This window comes from Bos grunniens, chromosome 7, assembly GCF_055505025.1.
Source record: "Bos grunniens cultivar Pamir isolate PY7600 chromosome 7, Bosgru_T2T1.0, whole genome shotgun sequence".
Taxonomy (NCBI): Eukaryota; Metazoa; Chordata; class Mammalia; order Artiodactyla; family Bovidae; genus Bos; species Bos grunniens.
This window is the reverse complement of record NC_141171.1, coordinates 19,807,158-19,825,853: the sequence shown is the minus strand read 5'-3', so window position 1 is coordinate 19,825,853 and position 18,696 is coordinate 19,807,158. Positions and strand designations below refer to the sequence as shown.

Here is an 18,696-nt window from a genome sequence, read left to right as displayed (position 1 = left end):
CCACCCCTCTTATTCTTCTATTAGGGGTCCCTGAATAAGCCCCTCTATGGGAAAAGAAAAAAATGTGTTTCTTTTGGGACTGGTCAGTAGCTCCCTGGGCTCTCTTACTCCCCCCAAATCCCTCAGTATCCTCGGCCCCAGACAGCTGCAGCTGCCAAGAGGCAGCCAAACCAGGCGAGACCCCCCTTCCCCATTTCTGCTCCCTCCCTCCCTCCACCCCCAGAAGCCACAAAGGGACAGATGCTGAAGACACAGGCCAGGCACTGATACCATCTCCCTTCCCCTGGCCAGCTGTCCCAACCCCTTCCCCCATCCCACAATGGGTCCCCTGGGGAGAGGGGGACAGAGGAAAGCCCTCTTGGGGGAGGGGAAGCCAGAACCCCTTCCCTTCTGTCCCCCCCACACTTCCTCCGGCGTCATCGTCAATATCTGTTTTAGCCAATGACCTCTGAAACAATTTCCACACCCCCATTCTCCTGGTCAGTTTCACTGCCAGACCCTGGTTCAATTTCAACCCTCAACAGTGGTCACTCTCACCCCCTCTGCTGGTCAATTTCACCCCTTCTCGCGGTCAAGTCCAGCCCACCCTCTTTCCTGGTCAATTTCCACCTCGCCTTCCTCTCGTCTTCCCCACCTCAGCACCTCTTGCTCTGCAGAGCAAGGTCAGCGCCTGTGGGTTCCTGCCTCCCGCGCTCCTCGCTCGCTCCTGCCAGCCTCGGTCCTCCGGGTCACTGTCCAGCCGCCGCGGCCTTGGCCCCAGCGACTCCCGCTCCGCATACCCCCCTCCCTCCGCGGGCAGCGGCTCTCCTGCCTCCCCAGAACAGCTGAAGGTCTCACTCACCTCGGAGGGGAGCGCAGGGCGAGGGGAGGGGCGGGGGAACCCGCGGAGGGGGAGGCGGGGAAGCCTTGACGTCCCTGCTCTGGACCCGGCCCGGGGCTGGTAGGGACTGGGGCGCCCGCCCGCCCGAGCGCCCCCTCCCCAAAGTCCCACCTCCCGGTCGCGCGCCGGCGGCGGCGGTGAAAGTCTCTCCGAAAGCGTGAAGGGGGATTGGAGGAGATTTTATTTCCCTTTGTGCCCGTGACTCGGGCCGGATCGAGGCGGCGGGGCCGGGGACCCCGGGCTTGGGGCTCCCCCCGGAGCGGCGAGGAGCGCAACAAAGGATGCGCCCCACCGGGGTCACCGTCCCCGCGGCCCAACTTTGCGCGCGGCGCCCGTGCCCCCGGGGAGCCCGCCCCCTGCGTTGAGAACCCAGGCGTCCGGGCTGAGCCAAGGCTGGGGACGTCCGCTGGCGGCGCTGTCCTCGCCCTCGGCTCCCAGGAGGGGGATTCCAGAGCTTTCCGGAGGCGGCGGGTGGCCGCGCCGCGCACGAGACCGCTCTGCCCGCGGAAACTCCGCGCGCTTCCGCGGATGCCCCTGGCTCCGGCCGGACTACCCCGCGCTCGGCGTTCAGGGCCCCGCGCGACGCCCGCTTCCCACGCCGTCCTTCCAGAGCTGGGCTAAGGTGCAATTTTGCTCCTCCTTTCCCTTCCCTCTTCTCGTCTCCTCCTTTTTCTCCCCTTTTACCCTCCTCTGAGCCCAGCCAAAGGGCACACCTGATCTTTCTCCTCCTCCTTCCCCTCCTACCTTTTCCCTGGGGACCCTGCCGAGGGAGAGGGCCCAGAAGAGGGCATGCGGGTCCCCCGCTGACAGTGGCCAGGTTTGGGGTGACACGCGCTCAGATGGCCAAGTGGCTCCGAGACTACCTGAGCTTTGGCGGTCGGCGGCCCCCTCCGCAGCCGCCCACCCCCGACTACACCGAGAGCGACATCCTGCGGGCCTACCGCGAGCAGAAGGATCTGGACTTTGAAGACCCCTACGAGGACGCCGATAGCCGCCTAGAGCCCGATTCCTCCGGGGGGCCCGGGGACTCCAAGGGCCCTGGAGACTCGAAGTACGACTCTCCAAAGCACCGGCTCATCAAGGTGGAGGCAGTCGACATTGCCAGAGCCAAGGTCTTGCTGGGAAGCCCCGGGGAAGAGGTGCGTGGCTAAGTACCCTAAGCTGGGTGGGCCCCGGAGACTGGGTGGGGAGGGCCAGGCTGGCTCCCCCACCCTGGATTTTGGGGATCTTCTTTAGGTGTTATCCCAGGGGCAGACCAGGCCACCAGCCCACTTCCCCCAATCCCCCACCTGCTTGGCAGTTTGATGTCTGTCTCCTTTCAATTCACAGTACTGGCTGCCCGCCTCCCTCTCTCATTGGCTTTGTACCCCTTTCCTCCAGCTTCCTAAGTTCCCCCTTCTGGATCCCTTCCCCCAGCTTCCCTTCCTCTTAGAAGCTGAAGGGATCTTTCTCAAACAGATCTGAGTGAGTCGGTTTCCTATGGGGCACTTCAACATCTTCACCACCCCTCTCCACCCTTCCTCTGTTACACCCATTTTACAGAAGTGGAAACTGAGGCTCACAGAAGAAAAGTGACTGGTCCCAGGTCACATGGCTCTAACTTGTTTAGAACTTGAACCAGACTTGCTTCCAATGCCCATACTTTTTTTTCCCAGTATTTTTCCTAAATGATCAGAAGGTCCACCATACACCATCAGCAGAGACAGAAAAGACTTCAAGGGGAATTATGGGAGGCTGTGTCTGGTAGTGGGGCTTCTCTGGTGGCTCAGATGGTAAAGAATCTGCTTGCAATGCAGGAGATCCGGGTTCCATCCCTGGGTCAGGAAGATCCCCTGGAGAAGGAAATGGCAACCCACTCCAGTATTCTCACCTGGAAAATCCCATGGGCAGAGGAGCCTGCCTGGTAGTGGTTAATGGCACAGAGAAAGGTAGGAGGAGGCAGGGACTCGGGGAAGCAGACAACCTAGGATCAAACGCTGCCTCTGACTTATCAGCTGTGTGACCCTGAGCAAGTCACTTCCCTGTATGTGCCTTGGTTTCCTTATCTGTAAAATGGGGATAAAGTACTTACTGAGTGTTGGTACTACCAGTAAATATATTTGAAGTCTTTTGGAACAGTACTGGCGCCTGATAAATATTAAAATGATTGAAGGAGGGAGGTAGGGGTCAGAGGAAGAGAGCAAGGGATGATCTACTTGCAAACACTTGTGAGTGGAAAAAAAAAAAAACCACTTGCTTGGACAGCGTGTGTCAGATAGATCAGAGACAGCAGGCAAGAGGTGTACTGTACCCATGCTGGGCACAGCATGGGTACCCAGAGCTAGGCTTGGTCCCCCTGAGTCCTTGACCCCCTCTCTTGCCTTTCTCTGTCCAGTCGAAAGTCGACACCGAGTATTCGGACCCCTTTGATGCCCAGCCCCATCCACCACCCCCGGATGATGGCTACATGGAGCCCTACGATGCCCAACGGGTCATGAGTGGTGAGTAAGCAGGGCTTGGAGGGAAGGTGACAGGCTCCCAGGTGGGAGTGGGAGCTGAGCAGTATCTTTGGTCTCCCAGAACTGCCATGCAGAAGGGTGCAGCTGTATGACACCCCTTATGAGGAGCAAGACCAAGAACTGGGAGATGGGCCCCCTTCAGGGCAGAAACCTCGACAGAGTCGGCTGCCCCAGGAAGATGAGCGGCCAGCAGATGAGTATGACCAGCCCTGGGAGTGGAAGAAAGACCATATCTCCAAGGCGTTTGCAGGTGATTCTCTTACCCTGATTTCTGAAGATCTGTGTCCCTCTATTTTCTGCTCTGGTCATGTCCCCTGTTGCAACTAACAAAGTAAACCTCCATCACTTGTCACTTTGGTAGTTTGTTAATTCTCACTAAAGTGTGAATGACTGATAGTCATAAGTTTCTCTTTCCAGGAGAACCTGTATCCTCCTTGGAAACTGAAACCCCTTTAATTAATTTATTTATTTTTATTTTATTTTATTGACTATGCCATAAGGCTTGCAGGACCTTAGTTCACTGACCAGGGATTGAACCCAGGCCTTTGGTAGTGAAAGCAAGAAGTCTTAACCACTGGACCGCCAGGAAGTTCCCTGAAATCTCTTTTCGAATGCAGTGGAATCTACTCATTCTGCTCACTACAGTGCAGGAATAGGCTTTGGTGTCAAGACTAGATCTGGGTTTGTGTCTCTTACGTGGGCTAATGACTTTATCTCCCTGAGTCTCAATTCTCTAACTTGTACCTATTGAGTAGAGCACTTGTAAACTGAGTGCTAAAGTACTCAATTACACAGGAGCTTTGGGGAGGAGAGTAGCATTTCTTAGAGTCAGTTTCTGAGTTGGGTAAGCTTGGACAAGTCTCTGAACCTCAGTTTCCTCTTCTGTAGAAAGAGGAATAATAAGGTCACCTAAGGCTTCCCTTGGAGAAGGCAATGGTACCCCACTCCAGTACTCTTGCCTGGAAAATCCCACGGACAGAGGAGCCTGGTAGGCTGCAGTCCATGGGGTCGCTAAGAGTCGGACACGACTGAGCGACTTCACTTTCACTTTTCACTTTCCTGCATTGGAGAAGGAAATGGCAACCCACTCCAGTGTTCTTGCCTGGAGAATCCCAGAGACGGGGGAGCCTGGTGGGCTGCCGTCTATGGGGTCACACAGAGTCGGACACGACTGAAGTGACTTAGCAGCAGTAGCAGTAGCAGCAAGGCTTCCCTTGTGGATCATCTGGTAATGAATCCACCTGCAATGTGGGAGACCTGGGTTCGATTCCTGGGTTGGGAAGATACCCTGGAGAAGGGAAAGGCTACCACTCCAGTATTCTGTCCTGGAGAATTCCATGGACTGTGTAAGTCCAGGGGGTCAGAAAGAGTCGGACACGACTGAGCAACTTCCACTTTTCACTTTCAAGGTCACCTTTAAGAAATAAACTTCAGGAAGAGTTGTGCGAACGCAAATCTGCCCAAGAAGTTGTATAATTGTGAGGGAAATTGGAGCTAGTGCCTCAGTCTACCAGTCTGTATATCAGGGGCGGTTGTCTAGCTCTGGGCTTTCCTGGTGGCTTAGACGGGAGAGAATCTGCCTGTAATGCGGGAGACCCAGGTTTGATCCCTGATCGGGAAGATCCTCTGGTGAAGGAAATGGCAACCCACTCCAGTATTCTTGCCTGAAGAATACCAAGGACAGAGGAGCCTGGTGGTCTACAGTCCATGGGATCGCAAAGAGTTGGACACGACTGAGCGACTAACACATTCTACATTCTCTGTGACTTGGCCAAAATCTCGCGGAACTTCCCACTTGCCCCTCTAGCCACGTCCCCTGCTCTCTGATTTATCATTCAGGGAACTGGCCACCCTTCGATGCCACCAGATTCGGGAATGACCACACCCCTTTCTTCTGAAGGCTAATTGGTTGCTGGTGTACCAATCCCCCCCCCCGCCCCAACCTTAAACCCAACCCCCTCTTCTTCTGGATTCTGATAGGTTGCCCTAAGCTGGCACCGCCTTCCTACTGAAATTCCATTGGCTTGTTCCTATCCCACCCTCTTGAGATAGGCGGGACTTAACCATTTTCTCTTTAAACCTTCTCCTCCAGTTCAGTTTGACAGTCCAGACTGGGAAAGAACCTCGGGCTCAGCCAAGGAGCTCCGGAGACCGCCGCCCAGAAGCCCCCAGCCTGCAGAGCGCGTGGACCCGACCCTGCCCCTGGAAAAACAGCCGTGAGTGAGGAAGCTGAAGGTGGAAGAGCCGGGTTGAATCCCTCCCTGCCCCATACTAGTCACAGATTTCTCGGACCAGGGGGGCTGGAGGAACTTGGATTCATTCATTCACTTCATTCATTTCTTCAACTAATCTTCACTGGGTGACAGCGCCTCGTGTGCGCTAGACACCCAGCTCGGTGCAAAGCAAGAGCAGGTGTCTCCACTCCCTCTGGCCTCAGATTCTGGGTTCAAATCCCTTCTCTGTAATTTTTGGCTCCGTGACCTTGGGCAAGTCACTCAACCTCTCTGAAGCTCGGGCTCAACACTTCCAAGAGAGTTCCTGCCTCACACAGAATAGGGATTTCCTCCCTTTCCTTGGGTGGGATTTATAAGCCTGAGAGTGAAGAGACAAAAATCATTCTCACCCCCAAGAGATCTTTTGGTGAAAGTGGGAAGATCAAGACTTTGAAGGGGTTCCAACTTTAGGCTGGAATGAAGCTCACAAGCTGGGAAAGTCTGGGTGTTCTGTGTTCCTCTAGCCTAGATGTTCCTCAAAGAACTCCCTGAGCCTTGAGAGCCCAGCCCTGTGAGTACTAGGGCGTGTTTAGCACAGCCATTCCCAAACCTCTTAGGTGGGTGGTACAGGATTACCTAATTAACACAAGCATGGGGTATTTTCTTTCAATACAAACAACTTTTTGGTGCTCATTGGTCTTTGACACTTTGCTCCCTCTGTCTGAGCATGTTAAAGAAAAATATTATGTAAAGAATGTACAGGTAGGTGGGGATATGTTGCTGTTGTTCAGATGCAAAGTCGTGTCTGACTCTTTGTGACCCCATGGACTGCAGCTCTCCAGGCTTCCCTCTCCTGCACCATCTCCCAGAGTTTGCCCAAGTTCATATCTGTTGAATCGGTGATGCCATTCAACCATCTCATCCTGTGTCCTCTTCTTCTTCTGCCTTCAGTCTTTCCCAGCATTAGGGTCTTTTCCAATGAGTCAGCTGTTAGCATCAGGTGGCCAAAGTATTGGAACTTCAGCTCAGCATCAGTCCTTCCAAAGAGTATTCAGGGTTGATTTCCTTTAGCATTGACTGGTTTGATCTCCTTGCTGTCCAAGGGACTCTCAAGAGATACAGGATGCAGCAAATCTCCTGAAAGTGATGTGCAAGTGATGCAAGTTGGAGGGAGGGGTTGAGGACACCTGGGCACTCAGCTGAGGGAGGCTGCAAAGATCAAAGTCAAGGGTACATGTTGAATTGGAGGGAGAAGGTCCAGGTGGACCTGGGTTTACCTGACTCACAGAGAGACCCTTGTCTGCCTGAAAACCAAGTTCCTCTTGAGAAATCCAAGGGAATTTGTCTCCCTTGTTTGCCTGGGTGTCACAAGTCCTTGAATGAGCTGTGCCTACATCCAGCCCCAGGATGTGTTGGAAGGGGGATCGCCTTCAGGAGACATCTGTCCCCACCCCCTAGGTGGTTCCACGGCCTGCTGAGCCGGGCGGATGCCGAGAACCTCCTGTCGCTCTGCAAGGAAGGCAGCTACCTTGTGCGGCTCAGTGAGAGCAGCCCCCAAGACTGCTCCCTGTCCCTCAGGTGAGACCCCAATCTTCTGGAGGGACAGAGGGTCACAGGACTGCATGCCTTCGACTGTCAAGCTTTTGACTGAACTCAGCTGGAGAAGAGGAGTGTGGCTCCAGGAGCCGATGGGTGGGATTTCCAGGGCGGATGGACAGAGCTTTCAGGCCAGTGGGTGGGGCTTATGGGAGCCGTGGGCAGAGCTTCTAGGTCAGAAGGTGGGGCTTTCAGAGAGGCTACCGGCATGGTTCCTACTGAGAACGAGCTCCCTGTAACTGGAGGTACGCAAGACAATGGAGAGGAAGCCATACAGTAAATCTAGAACTTCAGTGAGATGAGGAACTAGGTGTCCAAGTTTCCTCTGGACTCCTTCCAGGTTTAAAAGTATATCCATTTGTGTCGATTCAGGGCCAAAATCTCAGTGGCCCTGTAGACGTTTGAGTTTGATACCCTGGTTCTACGTGCTTCTCTGCCTAAGATTCTAAGTGTGTCTGATTACAAAACGCTCCTAAGATTCTACCAGGTTTCTGAGTGTGAGATTCCTAAAAGGTCAAGATTGAAGAGGGTTTGGAAGTAGGTTCATATCCTGCCTCTGCCACTTCCTAGCTGTGTGACCTCAGCTAAATCATTCAACCTCTCTGGGCCTCGGTTTCCTCATCTGTGAAACAAAGACAATAATAGCATCCAGTTTGTTTTAATACTACGATTAAAAGAGGGGGAAAGGTGAAAAAGTGTTGAGAAGAATCCCCAGGAAACAGGAAGCGCTTAATTCATACTAATGATGGTGATAGAATCATTTCCAGGTTCTATGTCATTCACCTACCAGAGACATAGAGGAAAGGGACCCTAGGGAATTCCCTGGCAGTCCAGTGGTTAGGACTCCATGGGTGAGGGTACAATCAGGGAACTAAGATCCATCAAGCCTCATGGAAAAGCCAAAAGAAAAAAAAAAAAAAAAGGGAGGGGGAGGTGGAGGTCCCTTGATTGAGGGTAACCAGGATGGGTAGCACAAGGGATCAGGAGGTTTGGAGAGAAAGTGCCTTATGTGTTCTTGGGGAGGGACCTCCAACTGGGAGAACTCCAGCCTGTCTTCACAAGGGACAAGCGCAGAAGGCAACCCACAGTGTGGAACGAGTCAACAGCTTGATGCCAAGTGGCTGTTAACCAGAAATATTTGAGGATGCCAGGCTCGGGTTCCTAGGGTCCTCCAGGGAGTGGCTTTAGGCTTGGAGGGTGTGGGCGGGCCTGAAGTGCTGGGTGCCCCTTCTGACCTGACCCCTGTCCCCAGGAGCAGCCAGGGCTTCCTGCACCTGAAGTTCGCGCGCACCCGAGAGAACCAGTTCGTGCTGGGTCAGCACAGCGGCCCTTTCCCCAGTGTGCCAGAGCTGGTGCTCCATTATAGCTCCCGCCCACTGCCCGTGCAGGGTGCTGAGCATCTGGCCCTCCTGTACCCGGTGGTCTCACAGACCCCCTGACCTGGAGCCTCAGCCCTGTACCCTGGGCTGTGAGACCCCAGATCACTGGCTGCAAATGTTGGAGGTCTTTCCAGTCCCGGGGGAGGCTGGATGGAGAGACCTCTGCTCCTCCAGTCCCTGCTCGGCCCCCTTCTGGGTTCTAGGGCCCAGAACTGTGTCTGGAACCCCTCCTCTGGCCTGGAAAATAAATAAGTTATTGTGTGTTTCAAGTGTTCTTTCTGGGAGGGGGAGCTCAGCCCCTGAAGGAAGAGGGGAGGCAGCCCTGTGGAGGGGAAGAGTATCCCCAGCTCCATGTTTTGGGGGTGGAGCCGGGGTTGGAGCCTGAATGGCTCACAGGGAGGGACCAACATTCAGAGAGCTGTTGACAGGCAGGGAGAGAGCTGTACGGAAGCAGATAAAACCTGGAGACAGCAAAGACCGGCTGATTAAAAAGATGGCGAAACCGAGGGGGTGAGGCTCTCAGGCCAACCCTGCCCCCACCCCGCCCCTCCTTCCTATCCTGGGCCGGTGGCCACGGGCTGCTGCTGCTGCTGCTGCCACCGAAAAAGGACATCTGTCCCCATGGAAACAGCAGACGTGGGGGAAGGGAGCCAGGCTCAGCTGGTGTCACTTCAAGGTGACAGTCGGGCAGGAGACCCCGGGGGGCTGACAAATGCCAGGAAGCCCCAATTTCCCCCCTCACCCCCTAAGTCCAAGCCTGCCTAGGGAGGGGGTAGACACCAGTTGGGGAGGGGGAGTGTTTCCAGCTCCAGGCACTGTTTAGAAGTGAGGGACATCACTTCTCTGCTAATTGGACATGACCCTCCAAGGATAAGAGGGGGAAAGCTTTCAAGCCCCCTCACCAGAGTCGTCCTCCAGGACCGCACCCCCCAGATGACTCCCTGATGGCTCAAATTTCTAGCACTGCCAAATTGCCACAGATACTGGCTTTGCTTTCTTCATGAACCTTTATTGGATGTTCTTGGGACAAGGGAGAGGTCTATCCTCAAAAACAAGGATGGGGTCTCTAGGATAAACTGCTGGACTCTGTGATCCCCTAGGAATAAGTCACATCTTTATATAGTCGCTGGGGGTAGGTTTTCTCTGGCTCTCCTGCGGTTCTGATTTCTCTTCCCACTTCAAGGAACCCTCTTGACCTTGGCTGCCCAGAGGAGCCTGGGCCAGGAGAGATTCTGACTGCAGAGATGGGGTGAATGGGTCTGGGACTGGGGCAAGATTTGGGAGCCATATGCGACTTGGGGCGCTGGGGGAAAGAGATCGAGTAGAAGCTTTGGCCCTTCTGATCCTCACTGTCCAGCACCTTCCTTTCCACAGGCCATGCCTTCTTCCTTGGGGCTCTCCGGGGCCGGTATAGGACGTTGCTGTAGATTGGACTGCCTGCATTGGGGGGCGGGGGGTGGGGGGGTGGGGAGATGACACCAAGAGGGGACAGTCATTTAAGAGAGCCTGGTCCTCTCCAGCCCACTTTCTGGGGGCTTTGTCTATGCCCCTGAAAAAACACGGGTGTAGGGGCCAACCTTCCCGATCCATTCCTCTTCTCTGCCCCCCAGCCTCACCCTCCCTCCTTCCTAAAGAAGCAGGTATCAAAGTCAGAAGGAGATGCGTTCCGCCTAGTCAAGCAGCTGCAGTTCCAGCTTTCGCAACGAGGGGGCGCGATCGCCAGGGGGTGGCGGTGCTCTTGGGAACCTCCCGCCCTCTGCGCAGCTACCTGCGCGGTTCCTTACCTGCATCCCCGTTCCGGCAGCGGCGGCGGCCCCAGATCCCAGCGCCCAGAGCGAAAACGGCCACGGCCACGGCCCCCGTCACCAGCGGCGCGAAGTAGAGGCCTGGAATGGGAGAGGGGATGGTGGGCAGGCTGACGGAGGGCGGGGCAGAGGGGCGGGGCGGAGCTGACGGAGGGTCAGGTAGACGGAGCTCACCTGAGAAGCTGTGGTCCTGCAGCCAGACACCTGCAGAGAAGAAACCTGCGTCTCAGGCGAGCTCACCTTTGAGTTCAGCATCCTGCACCCCTTTAGGGTAAGAGCCCATCTACCCCGAGTGGAACCTCAGGGTTCTTGCACTTGCCATGCTGTGAGTTCAGGCAAGTATTTGCTCTAAACCTCTTTCCTCTTCTGAAAAATGAGACTAAGCATGCCTGTCTTGCTGGGTTATTGTGAATACATTCCAGACCCGGTAATAAACTCTTTAGATATAATCACTTTAAAGTCATATAATCTGGTGACTTCCCTGGTGGTCCAGTGGTTGAGACTCTGAACTCCGAATGCAGGGGGCCCAGGTTCAATCCCTGGTCAGGGAACTAGATCCTACATGCCAGAACTAAGAGTTGACATGCTGAAACAAAGATTCCGCATGCTGCAACTAAGACCTGGCACAGGAAAATAAATACATATTTTAAATAAAGAAATAAATTCACCTAGTCTGATGAGAAAGCACTATTAGCTGAATTTTGATAACTAAGGAAACAGGCACAAACGAGTCAAGTCACTAGCATAAGGTCACAGAGCAAGTGAGGATGTGCTTTCAGGCCTGTGTAACTGACGGGAACCCCAGCCAAGGCGCTTTCTCCTGTGACCAAGACAAGGCCTAGAGTCCCCAGCCCCTTCATCTTCCAGGTTCTGAAGTTGGCAGTGATCCCGGGGTGGGGGGGGTGGCCTTCCGATGGGGAAGCCAGCTGTGCAGAGCTGAATCCGTGCGACCCAGCCTCGCTCCCTCACAGCTGCCAACAACTCTCAGCCCGGTGCCTCCGCTACCCCCGCCTCTGCTAATTGGTAATTGGCCCCCTTGTCTCAAGGAGCCAAGGGTTGGCGGGGGAGGGCGGGGGGCTGGGGGTGCGGCCATAACACACCGCCCTGGAGGCAGGCAGTGGGTGGATCCTGCCAGCTGGAGAGAAATGGGCATCTCTTGGAGCTAGGAGTCTGGGTGGTGCTTCATTTTGCCTGATAGGAGCCAGGCAGGTGCCCAAGGCCCTGAGGAACAGCAAAGAGAGCAAGACAGCAACAGGTCAACTTGCAAACTATGCAGGGTTTGGCCCTTACGTGGGTGTCAGGCAGAGGTGGGGAAATGTGTGAGTCGGGCTCTGGAGAAAGCTGCCTGCATCCCGGCTTGTGTGGGTGGCTGGACGTGTCTTGGCCCTGGCTGGGCCTTAGCTTTATTCTCTGTGAAAGGAGGCTGCTGGCTAAGCTAATCTGGAAAGTTCCTTCCAGGCTTGAGAGTCAATGGTTTTCTTTTTTGTCTGTTTGTTTTGTGTATGTGTTTTATTTTTGGCCCTGTGGAATTGAAGCTGTGCCCCCTGCAGTGGAAGCATGGAGTCCTGACCACTGGACCACCACAGGGAAGTCCCGACAGTCAATGGCTTTCAAGTCTAGATCCTGGAATTCTACAGTTTTCTGCTCTTACATACTCTGATTGCAAAAGGCTAAGAGTTTATCTATTTAAAGTATTTCAGACCCTACAATTCTAAGATTCTACAATCTTCCATGCCTTTGTTTCGGTGTTTCTCAACCTTTTTTCATTATCAGTCCCCTAAGAAGGCTTTCTAAGAACCTTCATTTGTTCCCTCATGAAATGTTAATACCACAGATATGCTATAAATCTGTGGGCTATCTGCATATCTCTGCTTTAAACATAAAAGGGTAAGATTTTCTTTGCTCCCAAGAACCAATGTTTTTTCTGAGGAGTGATAGTCCCTATGGATAACACATGCTGCAATTCTCAGAGCTTAGAATTTACGCCCCTAGAATTCTCGAACTGCAAGATTCTGCTTTATGGTTTGAGATTCTAGAATTGTTTTCGGTACAATACAACTGTGTCCATATGTTGACCAAAAGACAAGTTCTAGGGACTTCCCTGATGGTCCAGTGGTTAACACTCCATGTTTCCAACGCAGGAGGTGTGGGTTTGATCCCTGATCGGGGAACTAAGATCCCATATGCCCCCACAGTGCAGCCAAAAAAATATTTTAAAAAAGACAAGTTCTAGATTGTTCATAGAGGTCTTATTTATAATAGCCAAAACCTAGAAGTTGCCAAAATAGCCATCGATAGGAAACTGGACTGATCAGTGGTGATGGAGGGCACTCCACAGAAAAGGAAAAGGATGAGCCATTGCTCCACACACCAACACAGAGGAGTCTCACAGACAGTGTCGAGTGAAAGATGTTGGACACAGAATGCACTCTATGATTTCATTAAGTAAAACAGGAAGCCAGTTAAAATAGATTACTGCTGCTATAAATCAGAATAGTGTGTGTGTCGGGGGGAAGGATAGCATTTATAAGGAGGCAGATATGTGTGTCGAGCAGGGTGGTGAGTACCCAGATGTGTGCAGGTTGTGAGAACCCATTGCTATGATTTGTGTTGTTGTTGTTTAGTCAATAAGTCATGTCTGATTCTTTTGCAACCCCATGGACTATAGCCCATCAGTCTCCCCTCTCCATGGATTTCCCAGGCAAGAATACTGGAGTGGGTTGCCATTTCCTTCTCCAGGGGGATCTCCCCAAGCCAGAGATCTCCTGCATCACAGGCAGATTCTTTACCACTGAGCCACCAGTGAAGCCCATTATTTGTATACATCCCTCCAAAATTCATATGTTGAATCCTAACCTCTAATATGAAGGTAATGAGAGGTCAGGGCCTTTGGGGGGTAGTTAGGTAAAGAGGGTAGAGCCTTCATGAATGGGATCAGTGCTCTTATAGTGGTCCGTACCGTGGTTAAGACTCTGCCCTTCCAAGGCAGGTGGTGCAGTTCAGTCCCTGGTTGCTGAACCTAAAGAGCTCCCCAGCCCCCTGCTGCTACATGAGGACACAGCTAGAAGGTGCAGGCTATGAACCAGGAAGAGGGTTCTCACCAGAGCAAGACCTTGCTGGCACTTTGATCTTGGATTTCCAATCTCTAGAATTCTGAGAAATAAATATGTGGTTTATAAGCCACCCAGTCTGTAGTGTCTTATCAGTGATCTAACAGACTAAGATATCCATGAGCTGGCCACTTTCAGTATGGGCATTTCTCTGTATGGAGGATATACTTGAATAACACAGTTTATGAAACTGTTTTGAATTAGAATCCAGAATTATATATATTCAAGAGTGTTTATGATTCTGATATACTGGAGCAGGGCTGAGTAACTACAGCCTGTAAGTCAAATTCAGCCCTCTGTTTTTTGATTTTTGTTTTTTTTTTTCAAATAAAATTTTATTGGCACCAAGGCCCTCGCATTCCCTTAAGCATGTCTATGGAGACTTTCACACTATAACAGCAGAGTGGAGTCGTCACAACAGAAACTCTCTGGTCTGCAAAATTCTTGCATCTGCAGACTGTTTCTAGGAATCCGATTTAGAGAATTTAGTTGCTAGGAGCTTGAGATTCTAGAAGCTTAAGATTTCTAGAAGTTCCAAGTCCTCCCTGGCTTACACCCCTGCCCCCTACCCCCATGCTCTCATACCTCTCTTCACCAGGAGCTGCGTCCCGTTGCCCTGGGCCTCCTCCCAATCAGGGATCTCCACGGTTGCCCCACACACATAGAGTCCACTGTCATTGAGGCTCACGTGGTTCAGCTGCAGGGTGAGGTTGCCAGGCGGCTGCCAGGAGAGCCATCCCTGAGGCCCACAGACATCCTTGCTCAGACTGCCATTGATGATGTGTGTCTGGCAAAAGATGTCAGCATCCTTGATCCACTCGACACGGAGCCACTCCCAGGCCTGGGCGTGCATCACCTGGCAGGCCAAAGTCACCTGGCTGTCCTGTCTCACCTGCAGCAACTTCGGTGCCTGCTGCACAGTCAGGCCTGTGGCTCCTTGTAGGACTGGAGGAAAGAAGAAGTGAGTGAGACCTTCTTAAGTGTGTGTGTGTGTGTGTGAGTGTGTATGTGTGTGTGCGTGACTTAGTTCCCTAGCCAGCCCACAGGAATCAGGCAGTGAGGGCCTGAAAGCTTACTATCTGTGTGATCTTTGCAAGGTCATTTCTTGCTGAACCTCCATGGCCCCATCTGTGAAATGGGTATAAGTTTCTCAGCACTTGTGAGATTTCAAGGTGAACTCTATGACATGTCTGGCTCTCAGCCACAGAAAGATTGCCTGGAGTGTGCCAGACCCTGATCTGGACCCTGTGGACACAGACACACAGGTGACTGAGACAGACAAAAGCCCCTACCCTTGTGAAGCCAACGGTCTCGAGATAGAGACACAGGAAGTCATGAAATGAGAATCGATGGAGAAAGGAATGGGGAGTGGCAAGAGATGATAAGGATGAAATGAGAGGGTGTACTTATAGAGGGTGATCAGGGAGGGCCTCTCAGAGGAGGTGACATTTGAGCAGGGATGTGAATAATAAGATGTATTTGGGGCTTTCCTGGTGGTACAGTTAAGAATCCACCTGCCAATGCAGGAGACACAGGTTCGATCCCTGGTTGGGGAAGATCCCACATACTGTGAGACAACTAAGCCCGTGCTCTGCAACAAGAGAAACCACTGCAATGAGAAGCCCAAGCACCGCAACTAGAGAGTAGCCCCTGCTTGCCACAACTAAAGAAAGTCTGAGTGCAGCAATGAAGACCCAGCACAGGCATAAACAAATAAAATAAATCTTAAAAAAATGAAAGAAGTAGTCAGTCGTCCGTAAGGAATGGGTCATGCAAAGGTCCTGAGGCTAGACCAGGCCTGGTGAGTTGGAGGAACAGGGAGGAGGCCCCCAGGGTTGGAGCAGAGCATGTGAGGGGGAGAGAGGGAGGAAGTGGGATCAGAGAAGTCAGCAGGGCATGGCTTTTAGAGACCTGCGGCCTGTGTGGGTGGGGTATGACAGAGGTAGGGAGGTGGGTGGGGGTGGGGAAAGGGGGGCAGTGTACTTTTCAATCTAAGCGTGATGAGAAACCACGGGAGCAGGGAGGAAGTGTGGTCCAGTTAAAGTTTAAAAAAAATCACAGTCATTGCCGTGGTGAGAACGGACTGTGATCTTCATGGGGCAGAAGCGGGAGAGGGGTCAGGATGGCGGAGAAACCAGGGTCCAGGAGACCAGTGATGGGACTCAGACCCTGGAAAAGAAGAGGTCAGAGTTTGAACAGATTTTGAAAGTTGCCCGCAGAAGAACTACAAGACCTGAGTTGGTCACTGTTCCCCTGAAACTGTCGCAACACTGTTCATCGGCTATACTCTAACACAAGATAACAAGTTTTAAAAAAAAAAAGAACTGAATTGGGAGGGAGGGAAAGAGACAGAGTGGCAGATTTCCAAGGTTCTTAGGCTGAGGGACTTTGTGAATGGTGGCGACTTTAGGACAAGATGGGGGATGCTGAGGGCCTTCCTTGGTGGCCCTTCCACGGTTTAAGACTCGAGCTTCCACTACAGGGGGTGTGCGTTTGATCCCTGATTGGGGAACTAAGTTAATCTCACATGCCACACAGCCAAAAAAAAAGATGGGGGACACCGAGTAGAAGAAGCAGGGCTAGAGGGGAAAGAAAGAGTTTGCTTTTGGCCATGGGAAGTCTGGGGTACCTGTTAGATGCCCACCCCCTCCAGAAGGGGTGAGTTGCTGTCAAGTTCCTGGCATTTGGGGTGGAGTTACAGCTGACCCTAAAGAGAGGAGATGCAGGGAAGAGTATTCCAGGCAGAGGGAACAGAAGGTGCAAAGGTCCAGAGGTAGGATCAAGCTCTATGTGTTGGGATTAAAAAAAGAAAAAAAAAGAGGAGTCAGCAGACTGGCCATGGGGGAGAGAGAGGGAATGCAGAGGAGCACAGAGAATAGAGCAGCCAGCAGGGCCAGGTCATACAAGGCTCATAGGCAGGTCCCAGTGTGAATTTTATCCTAAGGCTCCCTCTGTGGATTTTCGCTAGAACGGTTCAACCCTTGCGGGCTTCCCTGGGAGCCCAGATGGCAAAGAATCTGCCTGCAATGCAGGAGACCTGGGTTCAATCCCTGGGTGGGGAAGATCCCCTGGAGAAGGAAATGGCAACCCATTCCAGTATTCTTGCCTTGAGAATTCCATGGGCAGAGGAGCCTGGCGGGCTACAGCTCATGGGTTGCAAAGAGTTGGACTCTACTGAGCAACTACACACACACAGAGTTCTTGTAAAGTTCTGAGTATCAGGGAGAGAGACAGGGTGTATTTGGCAGAGCGGAGAGACGAAGGTTTCGAGGGGGCTCTGAACCGGAGGGGCAGGCAGCTGGAGTGACGAGTCACAACAGGATGGGGGCCAAGGCTGGGAGATTCAGATACTCACCCCAGAACTGCACCAGGAGGACCAGCACTGTGCCCGGGGACCCCATTCCTGGCCCCTCAGGCTCCTCTCTCCCAGCTGGCGCCCCGCCACCCCCTTTCCCCTCCCGTGTGACAGACTTCCTGCCACAGAAGCATAGGTGACACTCCGCCCCCACCACAGAGGCATAAGTGACACCCAGGCCAGCCAGCACACGTCCGGTGGCCACTACTGCTGGGGCTCCACTTCCTGTCACTGGTGCCTCAGTTTCCCTCTTTTTTTTTTCAAGGCGAAAGGCAATATGTATATGTGATGGAGATAAAGTGAGTGAAAATCTTCCTAAAAGACTACAGAGGGGCTTCCCTGGCCGTCCAGAGGTTAAGACTTGGCCTTCCAATGCAGGCAGTGCGGGTTCAGTCCCTGCTTGGGGACCTAAGATCCCACATGCCGGGAAGCCAAGAAACCAAAACATAAAACAGAAACAATATTTTTTTTTAATGTACATTTGAAAATTGTATTTGTTGATTCATCGTTGGTGGTACTGGGTCTTCATTGCTGCATGTGGGCTTCTCCTGTTGGGGAGCACGGGCTCTAGGTGCACGGGCTTCAGTAGTTGTAGCCCGTGGGCTCAGTAGTTGTAGACCGTGGGCTCAGTAGTTGTAGACCGTGGGCTCAGTAGTTGTAGCCCGTGGGCTCAGTAGTTGTAGACCGTGGGCTCAGTAGTTGTAGCCCATGGGCTTAGCTGCCCTGCAGCACGTGGAATCTTCCCTGACCAGGGATCGAATCCATGTCCCTTGCATTGGCAGGCATATTCTCAACCACTGGACCACCAGAGAAGTCCAAAACAGAAACAATATTGTTAACACATTCAATAGTTTTTAAAAATGGTCGACATCAAAAAAAATATTAAAAAAAAAGACTCCATAAACATGCCTAGACTGGGGACACGTGGCAGGGCAGGTGAGAGAAGGAATGGGGAGGGGAGCAGATGGCACAGACCTGAGCAGGGGACCTAGTGGCAGCTTCTCAGCATCAATTATTTTGCCCCTAAGATGTTTTCTTTTGGGGTTCAGGGGAATGGATTTCTGCTAATGGTTTTGAGTCCTGAGGCAGGTAAGGCGGGTTACCTGCCCCTACAGCTGGAAGAAGTTTGCAGGAGGCGGGGCGCTTCATAGTCTCCAGACTTTCTCTCAGCCTTGCACCTATTACCCCTTGGCTAGCTGTACCCACCCCTGGAGGAGGAGACAGACTCCTAGACCTCAATGTCTCACTCCCAACCACAGCGTGACCTCTTTTTTTTTTTTTTTTTTTAACCAGAAAGAAGAAGGTCAGTGTTCTTGGCAGAATTGTTTCCATCACTCACAGACAGGCCCCTGTGGCGGTGTTCTGCCCACATGTCATACACAGAGCTTACCAGCCTCCTCCTAGCCGTATGGATTCTGGGCAGGCAGAGAAGCTTCTGGAGGAGATGTGAGAGCCTGGGGCTCTGTGGGATGCACAGGTGTTCAGCTGTGATGTTGGGAGAGAAAGGCAGCATTGGAAGCTGATCATCCGCTTAGGCAAAAGACTTTGGCTTTTCAGTAAATGCGAGGTTTGAGTAGTCGTGGAGCCAGGTCTACGGGCCAGGCTGGAGGGCCGGAGCTGTGGCAATGAAATTCCATTTTGAGTGGTAGCTGAGAAGTTGCAGGGGTGAAAGAGTTGGGAGACTGAGGCACAGAAGAACCAGGGACAGGCTCAAGGTCACAGGGCAGTTGAACCCAGGCATCCTGCCTCCCAGTTCTGAGCTCTCTCCAGCTCAGGCATCATTAGCAATATCACCTACGACGACCCAGACTCTGAGGGTCTCGGCTTTCCGCGACCCCAGCGCAAGACAGACTACATTTC

General features: G+C 52.8%; 2 protein-coding genes and 1 non-coding gene across 5 annotated transcripts; 2 read left to right on the top strand and 1 right to left on the bottom strand.

The window, feature by feature from the left end:
• The first annotated feature begins 797 nt into the window (after positions 1–797).
• SHD (Src homology 2 domain containing transforming protein D) lies at positions 798–10,350 on the top strand. Of its 3 annotated transcripts, XM_086410114.1 has the most exons (6): positions 798–2,019; positions 3,255–3,360; positions 3,440–3,628; positions 5,471–5,594; positions 7,050–7,169; positions 8,440–8,829. In XM_086410114.1, the coding sequence occupies exons 1-6, from the start codon at positions 1,720–1,722 to the stop codon at positions 8,624–8,626; spliced, it is 1,026 nt and encodes a 341-aa protein (XP_086266240.1). In that variant the 5' UTR covers positions 798–1,719; the 3' UTR covers positions 8,627–8,829. The 3 variants fall into 3 exon arrangements, with proteins under 3 accessions (XP_086266240.1, XP_086266242.1, XP_086266241.1); XM_086410116.1 differs by lacking the exons at positions 7,050–7,169; positions 8,440–8,829 and adding an exon at positions 10,201–10,350 and having other exon boundaries at positions 1,328–2,019; XM_086410115.1 differs by lacking the exon at positions 7,050–7,169 and having other exon boundaries at positions 1,328–2,019.
• TMIGD2 (transmembrane and immunoglobulin domain containing 2) lies at positions 9,555–18,684 on the bottom strand. Its single transcript, XM_086410106.1, has 6 exons — positions 18,227–18,684; positions 16,837–17,633; positions 14,067–14,426; positions 10,546–10,575; positions 10,351–10,452; positions 9,555–10,003 (listed from the first exon to the last, which is right to left on the bottom strand). The coding sequence occupies exons 2-6, from the start codon at positions 17,315–17,317 to the stop codon at positions 9,663–9,665; spliced, it is 1,314 nt and encodes a 437-aa protein (XP_086266232.1). The 5' UTR covers positions 17,318–17,633; positions 18,227–18,684; the 3' UTR covers positions 9,555–9,662.
• Positions 10,850–10,922, top strand: TRNAR-CCG (transfer RNA arginine (anticodon CCG)). Its single transcript has one exon. It is a non-coding gene; the product is annotated as a tRNA-Arg (tRNA).
• Positions 18,685–18,696: the final 12 nt, after the last annotated feature.

Coding starts and splice junctions, on each gene's coding strand:
- SHD (XM_086410114.1), top strand. CDS start 1,720: ATGGCCAAGTGGCTCCGAGACTACCTGAGCTTTGGCGGTCGGCGGCCC. Junction 5,595..7,049: donor CTGCCCCTGGAAAAACAGCC/GTGAGTGAGGAA, acceptor CCCACCCCCTAG/GTGGTTCCACGGCCTGCTGA. Junction 7,170..8,439: donor GACTGCTCCCTGTCCCTCAG/GTGAGACCCCAA, acceptor CCCTGTCCCCAG/GAGCAGCCAGGGCTTCCTGC.
- TMIGD2 (XM_086410106.1), bottom strand. CDS start 17,317: ATGTACATTAAAAAAAAATATTGTTTCTGTTTTATGTTTTGGTTTCTT. Junction 10,576..14,066: donor GCAGCTCCTGGTGAAGAGAG/GTATGAGAGCAT, acceptor TCTTCTCTGCAG/GTGTCTGGCTGCAGGACCAC. Junction 10,453..10,545: donor GCAGGACCACAGCTTCTCAG/GTGAGCTCCGTC, acceptor CTCCCATTCCAG/GCCTCTACTTCGCGCCGCTG.